General features: G+C 53.1%; 1 protein-coding gene across 2 annotated transcripts in view; it reads left to right on the top strand.

Annotated features, from left to right (window-relative positions):
- Positions 1-19,849, top strand: part of PHKA1 (phosphorylase kinase regulatory subunit alpha 1) — a 59,500-nt gene that overhangs the window by 22,907 nt on the left and 16,744 nt on the right. For both annotated transcript variants that reach the window (XM_067548522.1, XM_067548523.1), the window contains exons 12-19: positions 1,145-1,252; positions 2,405-2,483; positions 3,465-3,599; positions 5,559-5,668; positions 7,707-7,851; positions 11,571-11,649; positions 13,367-13,542; positions 16,965-17,126. In XM_067548522.1, coding sequence (XP_067404623.1) covers positions 1,145-1,252; positions 2,405-2,483; positions 3,465-3,599; positions 5,559-5,668; positions 7,707-7,851; positions 11,571-11,649; positions 13,367-13,542; positions 16,965-17,126 — 994 coding nt within the window. The remainder of the gene's footprint in view (positions 1-1,144; positions 1,253-2,404; positions 2,484-3,464; positions 3,600-5,558; positions 5,669-7,706; positions 7,852-11,570; positions 11,650-13,366; positions 13,543-16,964; positions 17,127-19,849) is intronic.

Below are 19,849 nucleotides of genomic sequence, written 5' to 3'. Positions count from 1 at the left end.
CCCTTAGATGCTCCCTCTCCCGGTGGGCGGGGTGGTGACAGCTGTTATCCGAGGCACCTGTGCCATCGCTGTCCACCTGCCTGGCCTGGGGCCATGTGGGGTGGAGGCTCAGAACAGCTGTGGCTGATCCCTGCAGGAATCCACCTGCTGACTGCCCCCTCCCCTTCTGCATGGCTAGGGGGTGCTTGGGTTGTTGCAGGGCGATGCCTGTGCTAGGTAGGTCTCAGCCCTGGCCAGGAAGGCAGACCTCTGGAGACCAGAGTGGGCAGAGACGGGAGGAGGTGGATGAGGAGTGTATGAATCCTGCCCTGTTGGTGGAGGGGGTGTCAATCATGCCAGTTCTCTGGTGAAGGCTGCCCTTTTCCAACCAGTGTGGGAGGCACCTGGGGGGAAGGGCTATGTGCTCCCTCCCCTCTGATGCCAAGCCAGCAGGCTCCAGAACTCCCTGCCCCCGTGTCTTCCCTCTTCAGGACTGAGTGGGTACCTCTAGGCTGCAGCTGAGCAGAAATCTGCCTGCTTGGGCTGGGAGGCTCACCCCCAGCTGCAGCGTGGCTGCAGGCAGTATGTCCAGCTGGGCAACACAGCTCCTTCCACCTCCACACCCCTCACTGCTTGCTGCACTCGCTGTGTGGACAGGACTGGTTTCAGACAGGGCACGGCTCACTGCTGAGACACTTGGCCCTTCAGGCTGAGCTCTGCTGCTGCTGCCCTTTGCTTCCTTTCTCTAGGTCTGGCTGCCTGACCCCAACGAACCACACAGCTGAATGCAGCCAGGGTGCAACATGCATGCAGGGGACAGCTGTGATCTCCTGGGGGTGGGTTCTTTAAAATGTGCAGGCAGCCTTGAAAGTCACCATCCGGCTGCCAAGAGTGAAAGGGTGCCGCAGCCACGCTGGGATCCTCTGGTGGCCTAAGAACTCGGCTGCTCTTCAACAGGAAGAGCCAGGAGAATGTTGCTGCAATGCTGTGTGGAAACTCTAGATCTGCATTGGGAGGCCCTGAGTGTGTGGTCTTGGCCTCACCTAGCTAATGGGGGAGGGACGGGGGAGTCCCCCATCCAGGTGCGGAAAGGGAAGCTTGCCTGGGTAATGCCCACCTATCTCCTCAGCTGTAGGCTGTCTGATCTCTCAAACTTTTCTTCCAGGTGGATGAGGAGTATATGAATCCCCACACCGTTGATCGGGTCCCTATGGGCAAGCTGCCCCACATGTGGGGCCAGTCTCTCTACATCCTGGGATGCCTGTTGGCAGAGGTGAGATCACACCTGTGACTCCGGGCTGCTGTTTAGTCTAAGCCCAGCAGCTCTGGTCTCTGAGGTATTTGCCTGCTCCGGAGTCAATCTTGGTTCATCTTGCATTAAACACTGAGGTGCTAAGCACTCTTGCCTCCCCTGTGGTCAGTGGGACCTGGGGATGCTCAGCACCTCTGGTCTTTCAATTGATTAACTTTCCATTTGCAATAATTGCCCATAACATCAGGGAATCTGTGGCTTTTCCTTGTAGTGCCCCAGGCCTAGGCGCGCTCTGAGCAGCACTTGCCATTTCTGACAAACACATGGGGCTGTTCTGTTGCCCACTTGCTCGCATTCTAGCCAAGGCTTATCTCCAGCCTTTCTTCGTCTGGTCGCTGCCCACTTCCCACTCCAGCTTGCTGGCTGGTGTTGTCAGCTGAGCAGCCTTTTCTGCAATGTGCCACCAGTGCCTGGAGGCTTGCTAAATAACATCATCCACCTGATCATCCCCTCTGCAATAAAACATCCCTCACCAGAGTAGTGAAATCTTTGAGTCAGCATCCAGAGGCTGCTATTCAGCACAGCAGTGCACTGTACTGTGACCACTGCAGCTTTGCCTGTGGCTATTTCAGGCATCTTCCAGGCTTGCTTTTAGGAATTACTCAGTCTTGGTGAGCCCCCTTCTTGCTTCTAATGCTGCTAGCTTCTTCTGCACCATTGTCTTCTAAGCTTTGATGAGCTAAAACCCGGAGAATGCCAGATTATAGCAAATGGGGCCTTGGTGAGATTAAAGAGTTAAATCTTCTCTCTGGCCAGAGTGCATTCATTACTCAGAGTCCCTCCAAGGAAGCAAAATAACTCTTGGTAAAAGAGGCCCTGCCACTCCTGGCTCTGAATTGGCTCATCCTTGAGTAACAAAATGGGGAAGAGGTTTTTTTTTTTTTTTTCAAGGTATCTTTTTCCTGTGTAATGTTGATGAGAAGCCCAGTGTAATGCTGATCTGTTGTGTAATGCTGATCAGCTGTTGAACCTGACAGATGGGGTTCCCCATCTTATCTGATCTCCAGTGTGTGAGATGTGTTCTACTGCTAGGGTCATGTTAGCAAGGGTCTCTGCAAGCAGTTTGTCTTTTCTGTGAGGGCAATTCCTCTCTCTTGTTATTTCTTCACACAGGGATTTCTAGCTCCAGGTGAAATTGATCCCCTGAATCGCAGGTTTTCTACTGTCCCGAAGCCGGATGTGGTAGTCCAAGGTGAGCATGGCAGTCTGATGTTGCAGTTTTGCTGTAGGCACACTACAGAAGAGGGAAAACCACCTCTGTCTGCAAAATGCAGGATGGCTTCCTGCCCGACACCAGGCTGAAAGCTTCACCACACCGGATCTGGTCACTGACTTGATTTGGCAGATGTTATTTGTGTCTGAAAATGGGTGGTGCAGCTGGTCACCCTTTCAGGGGGTTGAAAGGCTTCATACAGGTGGTGAGCAGTGCCATGAGGTGGGAGCAAAAATAACGTTTTCCCTCACAGCTTCTCTGATCTGTGAAATCACTCAGACTAAGCAGGGGTTGACTCAGGTCAATACTTGGTTGGAAGACCTCCCAGGTGTGGGTGTCTGTCGTGGGCACTCTTCCCTCTGAGCCAGTGCCCCAGCTGGGACGCTGTCCGTTTGGATGGCATTCGGAGAACGAAGGGGCCAGGACTCTGGTTTAAAGATTCCTTGTTTAACTGAAGGGAGACAGCTGCTATGTTATTCCCCAGAGGTGGCTGCAATTCAGCAGTGGTTGAAGTGACATGCGAGCTACATAAAGGAATCGGTTTAAGTATGTAAAGTTCTTAAGCGTCGTTCAGGATGGAAGATGCTACAGAAAAGTAAATGCTCCCTTTAAACCACAACCTCTTATTGGTGCTGCTGCTGGTCATGTTCAGATGAGTTTCGCACTCAGACCCTGTCACCTGCTAACCTGGACATCTCACCTTCCATGTGGCGATCGTTGCTGCAAGGAGGGTGGCTCTCAGACCCCCACCCTGGTGGCAGAGGGGCAGTCTTGCCCCCCCGGCAGCGGTTTAGCTGGGATGGATGGTGACCTAATGGTGATGGTGCCCAAACAGTCATCGCCAAGCAACTTGCGCTTAATCTGTGAGCAGTCTCCACAAAGGAGGAATGGCCACTGGGCAGTGAAGTTTCTGGCCAGAGCTCTCCAGCTGCTGATACTACTCTCTCCACTCTTGTCCAGTGTGCATCCTCGCTGAAACAGATGGCATCAAGGCCATCCTGAAGAAGCAGGGCATCGAGGTGGAAACAGTGGCTGATGTCTACCCCATCAGAGTGCAGCCGGCCCGGATCCTCAGCCACATCTATGCCAGACTGGGTGAGCGGCATCACGTGTGAGCTGGAGCTCTGCCTAGGCACATGCGGCAGGGGTGGTAGAACATCTGGATGGGACAGGGAAAGGCAGCTTGGGAAACTACTTGATCCTCCTGGTGGTTGACTTTCCAGTGTGCGCTGACACGGTCAGTCCTCCCCCTCACCTGTGGGCCCCCCCCCTTTATTTCTTGTTGGAGAATGTCCTCAGGCTGCCAGGTAACCCCTTCCTGACTGAACATAGGTGTATTTTTATATTGACACCCCTCTAGCAGTCCCTCTGCATCTTCTCACCCTGCCTCTTTAGCAGGCAAAGGACTCTTGGGGGATCTCCTATTTCTTGCAGCTTCAGAGAGCTCCCCCCTTCCCCATTCCCTCCCCAAATTCCTCTTTCAAGCACCAGCATTAGTCCCCAGCCTGCTGACCGTGAGCCCAGGCTGCTGTCAGTGTGATCATGTTGGTCAATCTCACTTCCAAATCTAGATCTTGTTAAACGAGCATTGACAGAGCCACAGAGCAGGGGAAACATTTTTCTGCTCATTAAAAAACCCACAACTTTTGGAAAGATCTGTCTGGTGTGGAGACTGCAGCCCAGATGCTGGGATGCTGCACACAGACCTCCAAATAGTCAGACTGGCCAGACAGCTTTCCTGGGGCAGACGTCAGACAAGGGGCATGGAGGGCAAAAGGTCAATAGGAGTCTCAACTCCCTTGTTATCTAGATAAGGGAACACTTTAAAAAGACAGCCCCTGATGATCCCAAGTGCCTGACCTGCCCTCTCTCCCTACAGCCTGTTGAATGCAGCTGTGCATTAATGCTCCCTCCCCCTCTGGAGGCTACTCATTCTTCAGCAGGCCCCTCTTATGGGGTTTGCTTGTTCTCTAGAAGGGACCTGTTTCTGCACCAGGTGCTGGGGATTCTCAAGGGATTGCCTGGGGAAGGGAGACCGCACAAGTCCCGTCCCAACCCCTGCTCTGCATAGCTCCTGAAAGCCCTGTGGAGCGAGTTGTTAGCACAGTCTTCAACTTCCTGAAATCTGCCTCCTTCCTCTGTTCTGAGAGCACATCTTCATTTAAATGGAAGAACAAGTGAATAACTTCCCCACTGTGTGTGTGGTCGGGGGGGGGGGGAGCATCTCTGTGCACCCAGTGCCTGGGATTCACTACATGCTAGCAAGAAATCTCCTTCAGTCCATGATGTGGTGCTGATATATTAACAAGGTTCTTGGGCAAACATCCCGTGTACAAGCAGTGTGGGACCTACACCTGCACTGAACTCCTGGGAGTTCAGAGGATCCCAGCATCACTTGTGATGGGAACCTGGACTTGGTGTAAGTAGGAAGGATGTGGCAGTCCTAGCAGCAGGATATCAGTTAAGCTACAAATCCTGTTTCTCTCATAAGGATAATAGAGGCGCCTGATCCAGGAAAGGGCTGTAAACATTAACTCCTCTCCAGTGCAAGAAGCATGTTGGAGCAGGGTGTAAAAATGAGTCCCTAGCTCTTATCTCGCACTTTTCAGCAAAGCACTTTACAAAGCAGGTCAGTATCATTATTCCCTTTTTACAGATGGGGAAACTGAGGCATAGAGCAGCCAAGTGACTTGCCCAAGGTCCTCCAGTGGGTCAGGGGCAGATGCAGGAATAGAATCCAAGTCTCTGGAGTCCCAGTCTAGTGCTCTGTCCACTGGGCAACACTGCCTAGATATGATCAGCTGTAATGCCTGAGGGGCAGCATAGCACATCCAGAGGGGGAGCTGTCAGTTTCCGGACAAAGCTTCGTTCTAAGGATAAGATTGTCACTCCTGGAAACACTCTTGCTCCGTATGTGTCTTGTATCAAGTGGTTTCCTTGCAAGTGGACAGCCTTTGAGCCTGAGTCTTTCTTTGCCCACGTGTCCTGTCGCAGATCTCCTCTCAGAGCATTTCTGTAACACAGAGCATTGACTTCTCTTCTCGCTTCCTGCAGGTCGCAACAAGCGCATGAACCTGAGTGGCCGGCCCTTCCGGTACATGGGGGTACTGGGCACATCCAAACTCTATGACATCAGAAAGAACATCTTCACCTTCACGCCCCAGGTGGGTGCCTGCTGGGTGGTGTGGCAGCTGAGTCACGCTTCATGGTGGGAGGTGTGTGTTGCCCATGCTATGTAAGTGGTACGGCTCTCGCCGGGGCTTGAAGCACGGGCTTCTTTTTAAAGGATGTTGCAAACTGCAAAGAGACCCTAAGTACAGTTGTAGCTGTGTCAATCCCAAGGTATTAGAGAGACACGGTGGGGGAGGAGATCTTTTATTAGACCAGCTTCTGTTGGTGAAAGAAACAAAGTTTTGAGCCATGCAGAGTTCTGCTTTAGTCTCTCACCAACTGCGGTTGGTCCCATAAAAGAGATTCCCTCCCCGACTGTGTCTCTGAGGCACTAGGTCAGAGCTGGGGCCTGCCAATCTTGACCCAGTCCATGGAAACCTCTGCCAGTTTCTCCATACCAGATGCTTCAATACCGTTTTTTTAAAAGAAGCGATCCACGGCAGCAGTCCAGCCCCTGTGTGGACCCTACCATAACAAACCAGTGTGTGCATGGGTAATGGAAGGAAATGGCTTCCATGTCTGGGAGCTGCATGGCTGCCTGTGGTGCTGTGCTGGACAAGGGTCTGGAGCTGGGTGTAGCAACAAAGCAATCTGTGGAGAAAGCTTCACGGAAAGGGAAGGGGGAACAGCCAGAGCCTCCTGGTTGGGAAGGCATCCAGGGTGAGTGGGGAGAAAATGCCCCTCTAAGCAATTCCTTTTTTCTACAAAGAGGGCAGCCCAGCTCTGCCCTCTAGAGGCTGCTGTGAATAGGGAGCAATAAGGTCCTTGACTAGGGCAAGGTGGAAAATCTGGCTTTTAAAGAGACACTAAAAATCTCTTGGTTTCCTCCTTTTTAAGAACACTGAGAGGGACTGGTAATAGACCAGGGAGATTTCCACCTTCTGTGTCCCACGTTCCAGTCCAGCCTACAGGTGCAGCGATCAAAAGCCAGTGCATCAGCCTGCTTCAGGACTCCGATGGGCAGAGAATAGTTGGGTGATTAAAATCTCCTGCCAACTGGCCTCCATGCTGGCAGGCTTGGCAGAGAGCCCGAATGGGCACAGAAGTAGCTCCTCCTCTTGCTGTGGCAGGGCAAGCGCCTTCTCTCCATCAGGGCTGTGCTCAGTGGGGAGATTGTGACGTTTGCACCATCTGCAACTGTGTAGACAAACAGAGGGCTTCGTTCTCCAGGGCTGTCAGCCCAGCCGGAAATCCACAGGCTGTTAGGAGAGCACAGGACAGTCAGAGCTCCCATCACCGAGATGATATAGCAACCACGCTTGTGTCTCCTAGGCTGATGATTTGTGTACAGATGGCAGGAGGGTAAGGAGGCAGGGAGGGAAGCAGACTGTGGGGAAAGAAGTGACCCTCTTCCCCCATGAGGTTATTCATCTAACAGCTATTTAACTGGGTCTCCGTGTATGCAGTACCTGCCTTTTAAATGCTTTGCTACTGAGCTGTTGGAATCTGGCCTGGCTCTGTATTGACACACGAGGTTTGCCACCACGATACTGCTAGCAGTGGAAGGGCACTTCACCCTCCCAGCAGAATTCTGCTCAGCGGTGCCCATTGCTGTTCTCTTCTGCGGTGTCACTGCCACATATTCACTAGTCAATGACTTTGTGGCAGCAAGCAGGTTCCCATCTTTGACAGTATTTGCACCTTCCTGCCCCTGTCTGTCAGCTGGCAGCCATGCAGGAGTCTTGGATCTGGGGTTGTCCATCTCCAGGCAGGTAATATAGAAAGGATTTCCGGTAGGCCTTCGCAGCCAAGAACTAGCTTCTCCCATGCAGCCTTTGTGATTCTCCAGTTGCACTCATGCAGCGAACAAAACGTGCCACGTATAAGGCCCCTAAATCCTGCAGATGCCCCAGACCCAATCCCTGGCCATGGATTGACCCGCTTACTCTGCTGCTGTGGAAGCTCTTTCTAGCTTTGCTCCTTTCCCCCTTTCATGGTATGACACCCAGCTCCCCCTGTGCTGCAGTAGCCATCTGAGTCCTCCTGGCTTTCACCCTCTCCTGCTCACCTCTGCTCCTGTGTCCTCTGCAGTTCATTGATCAGCAGCAATTTTACTTGGCCCTGGACAACAAGATGATTGTGGAGATGCTGCGGACAGACCTCTCCTACCTGTGCAGCCGCTGGAGGATGACTGGGCGGCCGACCATCACCTTCCCCATCTCACAAACCATGCTCGGTAAAGACCCTCTAGCCTGTCTCTCTCTGGGTATCTAGAAAGGCACAGTCAATGCAGCCCTTAAACGTTGCATAGCACCTTGGCCAGCACAACAGATCTGCACTAGGAAGCTCTGTGGAGCTGCTCCAAAGTCCCAGCAGATCTGTGTGAAGGAGTTAGAGCGGCGCTGTTGTGCTCTGACCTGTGAAGAGCTTGCCTTGCTGTGAACAGCACTGCCTCCATGGTGCGGGGGGGGCACACCCAACGCACGGCTGCCTTGGAACGCAGATCTTTGCTAAAGGGGCTGCCTGGTGCAATACTGGCAAAACATTAGGGTTGGATTCCTTCCTCCCCGCCTGTAGGAAGTGCCTCTGCCCTCAGGCATTGTGGGTATCCACAGAGTCCATGCCAGCCTCGAGCTCTGCAGTTGGCTTGAGTTGGTTGAATTTTTATGAATGAAACGCTTCTTTGTAGAGAAAATGGCCTCTTCTTGGAAATAGTACTTTGCAACAATTTCCATCTGAATTTTCATTTTCGTTTTTTCCTTTTCTCCGCCACCCGCCCTCGTCACTTAAAAAAGAAAAAATTGTTTAAATGGTTGGGAAGGAAAAAGAAATAATAAAATATTGGCAAAGTGAGGAGTGGCTCCATTCTACCCCAGTGAAATGAACGGAACTGGTCTTGCCCTGCCGTGGGCCCTACATGGAGAGCGGGACTCTTTCATCACACTGCCGCTCTCATTTTCACTGTTGTCCCAGTCTGGGTATTTCTAATGTGCTCCTCGCTGTGGCATCCCATGGCTCTCCTCCAGCGCTCTGATACCTCAACCCCTGTGGTTGGCCTGTCCCTGGAAGCGTCCGAGTTTGGCTGGCTGTGCTTGCAGCCCAGGTCTTGTCCATATAAATCGCAGGTGCTTAGAATATGCTTTGTTTTGCTATCCCATGGCTATCCCATGGCTGGCTGGCTGGGATTCCCTGTCAGACTGGCATCTGGGGAAGACTGACTCTGTTTCCTTTTTGGAGACTGGCTGCCCTTGCTTCCTTCCCACATGGACATTTCTCCCTGATTCCTGCTCCATCCTGCCAGGTGCACTCTGTAACGAACAAACGCTCCCTTCAGACAGCTGAGATTTGGCTAGAGTACATCTCGCCTGTGCTGACAGGGAGAAAAAGCCATTCCTGTTCCAGGGCTGGATTCCTTCCATTACCACATTCCCAGTGTTTTTCCATTTGGGGGAGGAACTTACCCCTGGGGCCCTGTTGCTAGATTGGTTCCCCCCTCTTGGCTTGGGGAAAGTGGAGGGAACCCCATTGCTTGGTACATCTTAAATCATCTGCCTGGACGAAATCCAAGCCAGCCCATGTATGTTAGGAAACAATCCTGCATTGGTGAAATGGGTTCTACTAGGTCATGGAATCCCTTTGATCTAACGACAGGATGGATCATCTGCTGAGGCTGGGGTGGGGTCACCTATACTCTGTCACCCACTCTCTGTTCATGTCTGTCTTTCTCCTATTGACGTTCAAGCTCATTCCCATCACTCAGTCCCTTAGGTAGATGCTTTTTGACTCTCCTCTTGGATGTCTCTCTAGAAGAGCAACTGGGAAGGAGACTCGGTGCAAAAGACAAGCCCTTTGGGAGCTTGTAGCTCTGTAGGAGAAGTAGGAATTACCAGACTGGATCAGTCTGTGTCCATCTAGCCCAGGATCCTGGCTCCAATTTCATCTACTTCAGAGGAGGTGCAAGAAAACTTGACAGACAACTGTGGAATAACCTGTCCGAGCTGATGTGCCTTTCTAGCCTTAAGGATTGGCTGATGCTGAGAAATACAAGGGCTTATATCTGCTCTTCATTTTTATTCCAACTGTGGTAATGGCATCCTCTCCTCCCTGCTGATCTGTAGAAATGTCTCACCCTTTTGTTTTAATCCCACTAAGCTCTTGGACTCTGTATCTAGTGGCAATGAGTTCTGCATGTTATGCATTGTGTAGAAAAGTATTTCCCTTTATCATCCTTGAATTTGCTGCCTTTCAGTTAAATTGGCTGCCTCTTTTGTCCCTCTTTTAGAGGAAAAGGTGACAAGGGCCATGTGTACACTAGAGAGCTTACAGCAGCACCGATGCAGCTGCACCACTGTAAGATCACACGTGTAGCCATTCTGTGCCGATGGGAGAGAGCTCTCCCGTCGACATCATAAAACCACCTGACCAAGCGGCGGTAGCTGTGTCGGCAGGAGAAGCTCTCCCGTCAACATAGCGCTGTGCACGCTGCCACTTACTCTGGCGAAGCTGTTACTAAGGGGGAGTGGTTTTTCCCACACCCCTGCATGCCATAAGCGGTGGTATAGACATGGCCTAAGAGCACTTCCCTCTGTCCCATTCGGTGTAACTCACTCACGTCTCCTCGCTGCCCTAGTCAGTCTCGGATCACTCGTGGTGGGAGGCAGTATACGCTGTCTGTTGTTGCAGCTCACATGACCACTGTTCTCCTAAGGTGATTAGGAAATGTTCGGTCATTTTAAAAGGTACCCAAGTACTTCACCTTTATGATCACTTACCTCAGGTAGGGGAGACTGCCTGCTAGGCTGAAGGACTGATCTCCTTGCCCGACTCTCTCTCTGTCTCACACTGTGCATCTTGCCACTGCGTGTGTAAGCTGGAGTGTGACTACCCCTCTGAGCCCCGGCCATGGGTATGGGCCAGCCCTAGCACAGCACACAACTGCTCACGCTTGGGATTCCCAAGAAGTCCGGGCTGGTGTGGGTATTAGATGTTAAAGGACCTTGTTATTGCTCTGTGTTTCAGTGGAAGGAAGCCTGCTGAAGAGTTAGACCGTGGGTCTCAAAATGTTTGTATTGATGACCTCTTTCACTCAGCAAGCCTCTGAGTGTGACCCATCCCCCCCGGCCCTCATGGGCACCCCCCATTCCTCGTGGGACCCTCCCCCCCCCCCCTTCTGCCCTGCCTCCCTCTGCAGCCACTTGGGGAAACTGACCTGCCGGCACAGTGCGATTGATGTTGCTGCTTGCTCCCCTTTGAAAGCTGCTCCTCTGCATGCCCCTAGGGGGCTGTGTGTGGGGGGAGGACGGGGAGTGAGGAGCAACGTCCTAGCTCCCTGCATCCAGGTCCCTTTCCCCACCCAGGCTGCGTAAGGGGAGGGCAGAGAGCAGCACCTCCTGATGCTTGTCTCGCAGCACAGCCCAGATGGATGCTGGGAGCCCTGGTGTTGCTCCTCGCTCCCACCCACACAGCCCACTAGGGGGCTGTGGAGGAGTGTTGGGGTGTGTGTGAGCAGTATGTGTGTGTCACCACTTGCCCCCTCCCCCCATGTGCCTCTGCCTGTAGGAAGTAAGCAGGGAAGCTCACAGTCCCACACAGCCAAGCTGGGGTCGGGTCTCACCGCTCACAACCCCCACATAACCACATAGTGACCCTCAGTTTGAGAACCGATGGGTTATGGGGAACCTCTTTAGTTCTGGTCCACACTACCGTGTCTCAGCACAACAGCTAGGCCATTGGGTGAGCTGGGAAACCCATATTTTAGAAGAATGGGGAGGCGGGAGAAGGTCTGTGTATGTTGGCGTGGGGGAGGGTCCTCGGGGAGTTCAGCAGCCCTCCAGGGGCTGGAGAGAACCATGAACGCTCTCCAGCAGAGTGCCCTGTCTGGATCGCAGTGGGTTTCTGAATGCATGTGTCTCCCCCGAGTCATTCTCATGGCCTGTCTCTTTCTATCTATGAAAGATGAAACTGGAGACAGCGTCCACCCGACAGTGCTGGCAATGCTGAGGAAGCTGCAGGACGGGTATTTTGGTGGGGCAAGGTAAGCAGGAGCTGCTGGTCTCCATGAGCATACGGCTGGCTGGCAGGCTCCAAGGAACACATGAAGCAGGCTTGCAGTGAGGCTCCTGTGGCAACGCATTGCCAGCCAGCTCTGGTCTGAGGTGATGCAGCCACGGCTTAATGAATGGCCCAAGCAATTCCTCCTCATGGTGATGTTTCAGAGCATTCCTGCTTGGTAGTAACCTTGTCCCTCTGTCGTTCTCCTCTGGGATGATCCAAGACCTCCAGAGCCCTAGGGGCAGAGTGCTTGGATTGGCATAATTTCCAGTTCAGAGAGCGGCCCTATTTTACCCCTGTTCAGCTCGGGGGGAGGGGAGGGGTGCACTACTCCTGCCCATGGGGCAGAAGGGGTCCTAGACCAGGAGATTTGAAGTTCTTTGCAACAGGAGGTGTTTTTACTAAACCTTCCGTTACAAAGTCTGCACCGGGACATGGACCAACGTATCAGCTGGGAACCTGCCCGAGATCAGTGCCATGGCCATGCCAGTGCCTACACACCCCTATGCCCATTCCTGGTGTCCAATGCTTCGATGTTGCAGTGGGGGGCACTGTATAGATTGCTGAGGGAGGCAGTCTCACTACATCAGGGAGTAAGCACTATGCATGGCGGGACAGCTTGTAGGGTTGGCTCCATATACTGCAAGAATTATTCTGTCTCTAAATTTTCCCTTCGGTCCCTGAGTGACCTGTGGGAGTTGCCCTCTGTTCCCACCCCATGTCTGCTCCCAGAGTCTAGGTCCAGCCATGTTTGTGTAACCCAGGCTACTCCGTGTGGCACTCTGTCCCCCTCTAGTGGCTGGATCACGAGTCTGCTACATCCTTTGTGCTGCCAGAGCTGGCTCTTCGTTCAGGCAGGGGAGGCCAGTATGTCTAGATCCAGGGGTCCCCAGTTTGATCCCTACTGTCATCAACCTTCCCTCCCCCGAGGGCATTACGTATCTGGCTCCTGTTTGTTGGCAAGGTGAATTTCAGTTCAGCCCTCGGATTCCTCAGCAGCCCCAGTTCCTAGCTGGAGGGGGTGGCTGTGGTCCAAGCGCTGAGGTTTAAAGAGACCGTTGCACCCTTAGCTGAATGGAGGAAATGGCTCTAACTCTGTGTCCTTTTTGTGTCGTGCCCTAACCTCCTGATAACCAAGCTCTTTCCATCAGTCTATGCCCCATTCTACTCTGGGGGCTGTGGAGATCTTTCCCCAGGGGCCTTTGCTCTTGCTCCCCCTCTCCTGCCCCTGACTGCTAAGCAGACGTCAGCATGGCTCCCTGTCGCAGGGTCAAGGTTGGAGACCAAAAAAACAGGTGCAGCCCTGGGTCGGTTTTGGTCACTGCTTCCCCAGGCCTGCAGAGGACACTCCTGAGTAACGGTCCCTAGGTGGCTTTTCCCACTAGTGTCTAAAAACCATTAAAGCTGTGCCCCTGTAAGAGATCTGGGGTCCAACCACACTTCGTGGTGGTCACTGTCTTGCATAACATCCCCCTTCAGGGCTGTAGCAGTCTTGGGCTACTGAGTAGTCTCCTGCTCTAGCCAGTAGCAGGCAGTGCGTGTGGGGACACACTTGCCAGAGTGCTACGGTTCCTTTTGCTTCCCATTGGCCCCTGGTTAGAGACGGGAAGAGGCTGACTCATCGTGCCCGATGCAAAGCTTGCAGAACAAACCCATGGTCCTTCCCTTCTGTCCTGATCTCCCCTCTCTCCCTTGCCCAGGACCCAAACGGGTAAGTTGTCTGAGTTCCTGACAACGTCGTGTTGCACACACCTCAGCTTCATGGATCCTGGGCCGGAGGGTAAGCTCTATGCCGATGATTACGGGCTCAGCATTGACAGCTACAGTGAGCTAGATCCTGAGGAGTGGCTGCATGGCTTTCAATTAGCAGATGATGGTAAGCAGCAATGGGTGGGTGACCTTGGTGCACGAAATAGGCTGTGGTCAGGAATGCCACACTTATCTGTAAACTGGTTAACTCCATGGCTCTCAGGATGGTACCTCACTCACTCACTTATGTAATGTACTTAGATTTCCACTTGGTTTTGTTCTTACGTGATGCTCCATTAATTAACTTGGTGGTGATAGGAGAATTGAGGGCTGGATGTTGAGTCTTTGCTATGGTGGGTGTGGCACACCAAAGCCAAGCACAAGGTGAGAGAGCACAGATGGGAAGCTGAGGAATTTGACTTTCTGCTGTCGGCTAGTGTGGGAAATGTACAGAGGGGGATGGTGCCCACTAGCATCTGAATTTGAAAGAACCTGGAAAGGACCTGATTAAATTCTTGGGATCTCTTTTAGGAAGAGATGAAAGCATAATACGCTGTATGCTGTCTGCATCCAGTTAGCAACGTTAGTAGTCTGGAAGGAAGTCTTTAAGAACCGATGAGAGTGAAAGTTTTCTAGCTCCATGTAGAGTCCAAGGTGCCAGTTTTATGGGAAAATGTGTAAGGCCTTATGCATGTGCTTAAGTGCTTTGCTGAGTCAGGGCTCTGGTCTCTTGGACTGTATGTCCTGATTGCACTGACCTGGCTGGCTATCTGTTGCCCTGTTACAGAACACATACCCTGCCCCTAAAAGACAAAGGGTAACTTGTGCTTCCTCCCAGGTTGGGCCAGTGTAGCTGGCTGAGGCTGGTTGTTTCCTCTCCTGTGAAGTTGTTGTCCTTGATCTCCTGTTTCCAAAGACCTCTCAGAATCAAATGTCTGTCCCAATCCCTTTGCTTACCTCTCCTCTATTCTCTTGACTCATCTGTTAACCCATTAACTGTGCCTGTAGCCTGCTTGTAATTGCATCTTCATCATCACTCCCAGATCGCTGGTATCCCTGCTGTGGACTTGGCATGGGGGGTTTCCTTTTAAGTTCTCCTTTTGCACCTTTTGGGGCTGCATGCTGCTAATCTAAATTTTCTTTGCTGTGATGTCTGCATCTTGTTGGCAACATACCTGTGTCCTTGCCTGTGTTCAGCAGCTGTAGGGCTGAATTGTAGCCTCTGCTCTGCCCAAATGTGTTCTTTTAACTGAAACCTCTTGAGGCAGCAGAACAGATGAGCGCTCTTGAAGCTTCTCAAATATCCAGGCTACAGTCCAGATAGCTGAAGCATCTCACAGCCCCACAGAAGATGCTTTAAAAATCCCCTGCACTGTGCCTTTGAGTGGCTGCTCTGCTTATGGCTATTGCAAAGAGTCCCTGTTTGAAAGCCCACCACATGCTTGCTGGCTATGGTGCTAGGGAAGCACTTCATTCAGAACTGAACACCAGGCAGCTGTTGAAGCACCTCTGCCTTTATGGGTGCCCAGACCCAGCACTGGCTAGATAGTCTGTACAGGAAATTGAACAAAGCTGCCTGCACTCTAGAGTACTTGTATAAGAGCTGTGTGGCTGTGCTAATGCGTAGTCAAAGCAAGGGTGCCCCAGCATGCCCTTGGCATGCAAGTGTCATGGCCTTCATCCTAACGGCATTGCATTTACATAGTATAGCAGAATATAGATAGATTCTATCAATGTTCTCCTGCAGGGACAGAATGCTGTCATTATCGCATGTGCACTGTCCTGGAACTCTGTACCATGTTCTCCATGATGCATGACTGGCCAATTGCTAGTCCAGGCAGTACCCTGCTTAGTTATCTGCCACTCCTCATCTGCAAAGACACGGACCCTGCCGTCCAATGATGTCCAATTGCTGCTGCAGAGAGCGAGTGAGAGAGCACTGCTGCATGCATGTGACTGCATAGGCAAGTGGTGTAAATCGCACAACAGGCTCGCTTCACTGTGGCATGAGTGTGTTGAAAACATCTGAAGTGCACTCTTGAGAGCCCTGTGAGCACTGTGCTTCCATGTGTGGCAATGCTCAAGTTGTCTGTGTTGCAGGCTCTGGGCCTTCTGGGCAGCGCAATAAGCATCTTTTGCAGTACCGGTTCTGTTAACAGGGTGGTGTTAATGCCAAGGTGACAGTGGTGCATAGAAGGCGCATAGTATCACAGGGCAGGAGTCCAAGTTCATGTAAGCCCTTTCCACTCCACACCAGATTGTTTGACGTCTTGGTTGCTGCTGATCCTGGGCTTGGGCAGGCAGCGAGGAGCTTCTGGGGCTCTCTGGAGTTTGACCCCAGCCAGGAGATGATAGAGGGCAGAGCTCGTGGCATGGGAAAGAGGTGGCTGATGGGAAGGGGTTTCCATTCTCCTTTGTGATGGCTTGGAGGCAAACCTTGCCTAATGGTTATTGGTGATCTATTAGCAATTATTGATTTGTAATAAGAAATAGCATTTTGTGTCCCATCAGGTCCTGCTGTGCTGGGTCTCTCACAGCTAGGAAGAGACAGTCCCTGCTCAGAAGAGCTCCCAGGCTGGTTGAAGTGCTGTAGTCACAAGGGGATGTATCAAACCAGTGGGATGAGTGAAGGATGAGGACCATGGGGTTAAGCAGACTTGCTGTGTGTGAGGCCTGTAGGGGTTGAGCCCATTTCTTTTACTACGAAGACTGGAGATACAAAGGGTATTGGTGACCCCGGCAGGAGCCCAGTGAGGCAGCATTCTGAAAACACAGGCATGTGTCCACCAAGAGCCAGTCTGGAGAAACGTACAGACAGGAACTGAAAGGCATGACTAGACTTAAGCCTGCTGTGATCTCAGTAACCCTACACGTGCTGTTTCAAGGAGTAGCTAGGGTTGAATTGTGCTGGGTGCTGCAGGTCTAGGTCTATGGCAAATGCTTGAGAAGCACTGAATCCATTTCATGTGTTGTTGCCTTTTAAATGGATACCGCTCTTGAGTTTAGTAACAGCATTCAAAAAAGCACCTGAAATACTTGGGCTAACAGTGAGAGACTCCACCTCATTTTCCAGATGATGGATAAATCAGGGTTCCCACTAGAATCACATGCAGTCGGGGAGGGGGCTGGCGAAGCCCAGATAGACGGAGTCGAGGGATTTCAGTGGGGCATCTGTGTGCAGTAGCTGAGGGTCTCGCCCCACATCAGAAAGGAGAACAGCAGCAGGACCCTCATGAAACCCAAGGGACGGATAGCATAACCCTGCTGGAGCTGGAGGCTGGGTTTGATGCTGGGCATTGCAGGTATGGAGAGGAGGGGCTAGGAACCATGTCAGACACGGTCACTGCTCTCTGAGCCTGCGGCTGGTGCTGTGCCTGTGTCTGCCTAGTGAGTAAGCTGGACGTGCTGTTGCCACATCATGTAGGCGGACTGCGCCTTTTCCGTGTTACCTGCGCACTGGGGCAGCGGGGGTTCTCCCCACAGCAAGGAAAACCCAGGGGAGCCTAGGCATCCAGTGACTAACCCCCTCTCTTCTGCCTGCTCTTCCAGCTGATGTTTGTGACGAAGTTGCTCAGTATTTAGATCACCTTTTGGAGCACACGGCTCCCAAGGCTGCCCGGAAGGGAGGGCTGCATCGCTTCCGCGCCGCAGTGCACACCACCCGTGACCTCATGTCCCTGGTGTCCCAGGCCAAAGAGCTGCACGTGCAGAGTGAGTAACGCACCAGGTGCTGCCCCCGGGAGCAGCCAAGTGGCTGGGCTCGTGCACTGACGCTTCCTCTTTGCAGAGCCAGCTGTATGTGTGAGGCCTCCACCACCAATGGAGGTTTGTCCACATCCCCACACCTTGCTCTGGGGCAGGTTGGCACGACTGGCAGCCTCTGCCAAGCAGGTGCCACATCTGGAGCAGCAGGGGTTGCATTTCAGGCACGAGGTAGGTTGGGGAGCTGTGTGGCATGGTGGGCCATGGGAGAGCCAGCCCTTGGTGCCCATGGCACTGGCCCTCTAAATGCCAAGGTGAATCTTTCTCCCTTGTTTGCCCTGGAGTGAGGATTCTAGCCGACCTGTATTACAGCACTGCCATGAAGATGTGAAACCCTCCCCGAGGCGACCCTTCTCAGCCACCCAGAGCTTTCCCTTGGGCCAGAGGTTGCAGGCTTCACAGCCTCGTGGAATATGATGGGAAGACCAAGATCTGCTCATGGCAGGGGGGGCAGCGTGTGGAGAAGTAGCCAAGGTGGTAGGGCTGGCTGTCTCCTCTGCTAGCAGCCAGTGGGGCCTCTCCACACAAGGAAGGGCACCTCAGATATGAGCACTAGTATGGTCCAGTGGGCTTCTGCCTTCCAGTCCCGGCTCTGACACTGATTTCCTCTGGGGCCTTGGCCAGAATACTTACCCTTCCTCGTTATTCTCCCCAGATTAGAGGGGGAAGCGACTGTTCCCGTCTCATGGCTGTTGGCATTTCTGCAGCTCATTACAGATGTTCACCAAGTGTTAGTGTGCCTGACAGAGGCACGGGGGGTGGGAAAGGCAGCAGAAAAGCTCTGGGACACAGGTGAGCAAGGGGCACTGAGCAGCCAGGAAGAGGGGATGTAATGGGAGGGGGTGAAGGTGAATGATGGGAGCAGGCGGGATGGATAAGAGAGAGAAATGGGTCAGCTGCATTTTCAGATCTTTCCCCGGGTGGATTCCCCTCAAGTTCCATGAGCCCAGTCGCAGCGCTGGGCAGTGCAGACCAATGTCTGTCAGGCAGCCCCACTGGTGTCGCATTGTTTAATTTAGCTGGGAAGCTACTGGCTTTACCTTGCTTCCCTAGAAGCCCAGGTACTGGGCCTGCCCCATCACATGTGTGTCTGCGGCAGGGGAGCGTAGTAGCTGTAGCTGGGAGCTAGTTAGAAAGATGTGCCCACTGAACTTTGGGTTCTGGAGTAGTGACCCTCTCCGGCCGCTGGTCCGTTAGTGTTGCAGGGCTGGTGGTGCTATACTGTTGAGACAGGAGGGAAGTTTGCAGCACGGCACCTCCCGTGGCAGAGCGAACACCACCCGGGTCAGACACTCATGAACGGGCCGCGAGGAGTTCTCCTGCCTTGGCTGGGGGCAAACCCAAATTTCACTAGGGGAACTAAAAGTCTCTGCCACTTCTGGCTTGCCTGGAAGGTTCTTGCCCTGACATGGCAGAGCGCCTGCGGCACGTGCTGGAGTCCTCCCGCAGCAGATGTGCAGGGGTGGTGTCTGGATGGGGCACCGGCCTAGACGCAGCTTGGCTGGGCTGTGCCAGGTGCTGGAATCATGCTTGGAAGTGCCCATACTGGGCATGTTCCTTACGCTAAGTGGCCTGGTGTTGATCCTTGTCCTCTTGCTTGTATTGGGAGGTGGCATCTTAGCCCCACTCCTGCCCCTGCCCTGGCCTCTTTAGTGAGCTGCTAAAGCCTCCTTAGGCCCGGAGCTCTTCCGCACCCTCTGCCAGCTCCCGCCATGAGCAGGCAGCATCCTGAGCCTTGGGTTCCCTGGGGGTTTGCTCATGTTGCAGCCATGGGTGGTGCAGATCACGGACACCCAGTGCAACTAGCCTAGCTTGAGGCAGGGGTACAGTGACCCGGTGCAAACAGCAGCTTTGCCTGTCTGCCTGGAGGGTCCGCACTGGTGGCTGGTCCCTAATGGCTGGAATCGGGGCTCTCTGTTCCCCCGGTATAGACGGAGCCTGAAGTCCGGATGGAGCCAGGAGCAGAGCCAGCCCCCAGTGCCCTTTCCCTTCGCTCTGTTCTCGAGTTCCTCCATGGCTGGCACAGTGTAGCTTAGATGTGGGGGTTCTGCTGTCCCTCGGAGATGGTCACCGATCAGGTGCCTTGTAGGTTCCTAAGGTGTTTCTTAGGGTCTCGCCTTAGAGGCAAGGCAGTTGGGGCTTCCCCCATTCTCTGAATGGGGCTCTTCATTTCTCTCTCTCACTTCTAAAACTTCATATTTCTGCTGCAAACAGAGAAAGCTGCTTCACTAGACGCCTCATCCCCTTCCCTGCACATTCCACGCTCCAGTCATTTCCATCCCACCCGTCTGTCTTCCCACCACTTGTCTGTCATTGCGAGAGGTGTGCTGTGCGGCCCTGCCCATGATGTGGCGTGGAGTGATTGGCAACAACTGTGTCACGACACAGTGAAGCACACGGCTGCCGGAACAGTGTGTATCCGTCGCTGTGGTTGCTACCGTGGTGGTAGTGCTGTTTGCCAGTCCAGACTGACCAAACCATGCAAAAAGCCCTGCCTATGCTACAGATGTTACCATTTTGCAAGCGTCCCTCTCCCTCCACCAACTGCCTCTTGTCTGTGTAGACTGGACCTGTTCGCCTGCTGATATCCTGTGTGGCTTTGCCTAGAACAGAGTTCACACAAAGAGCTTGTCTGCAGCATCCATTCTTCAGCACCCATGCGGCCACGCTGG

The sequence above is a fragment of the Emydura macquarii genome, unplaced genomic scaffold, assembly GCF_026122565.2.
Source record: "Emydura macquarii macquarii isolate MOO-44397 ecotype Brisbane River unplaced genomic scaffold, CSIRO-AGI_Emac_v2 contig_1253, whole genome shotgun sequence".
NCBI lineage: Eukaryota > Metazoa > Chordata > Testudines > Chelidae > Emydura > Emydura macquarii.
Note: the sequence above shows the minus strand (reverse complement) of the source record. Positions and strands in the feature narration are given on the sequence as shown.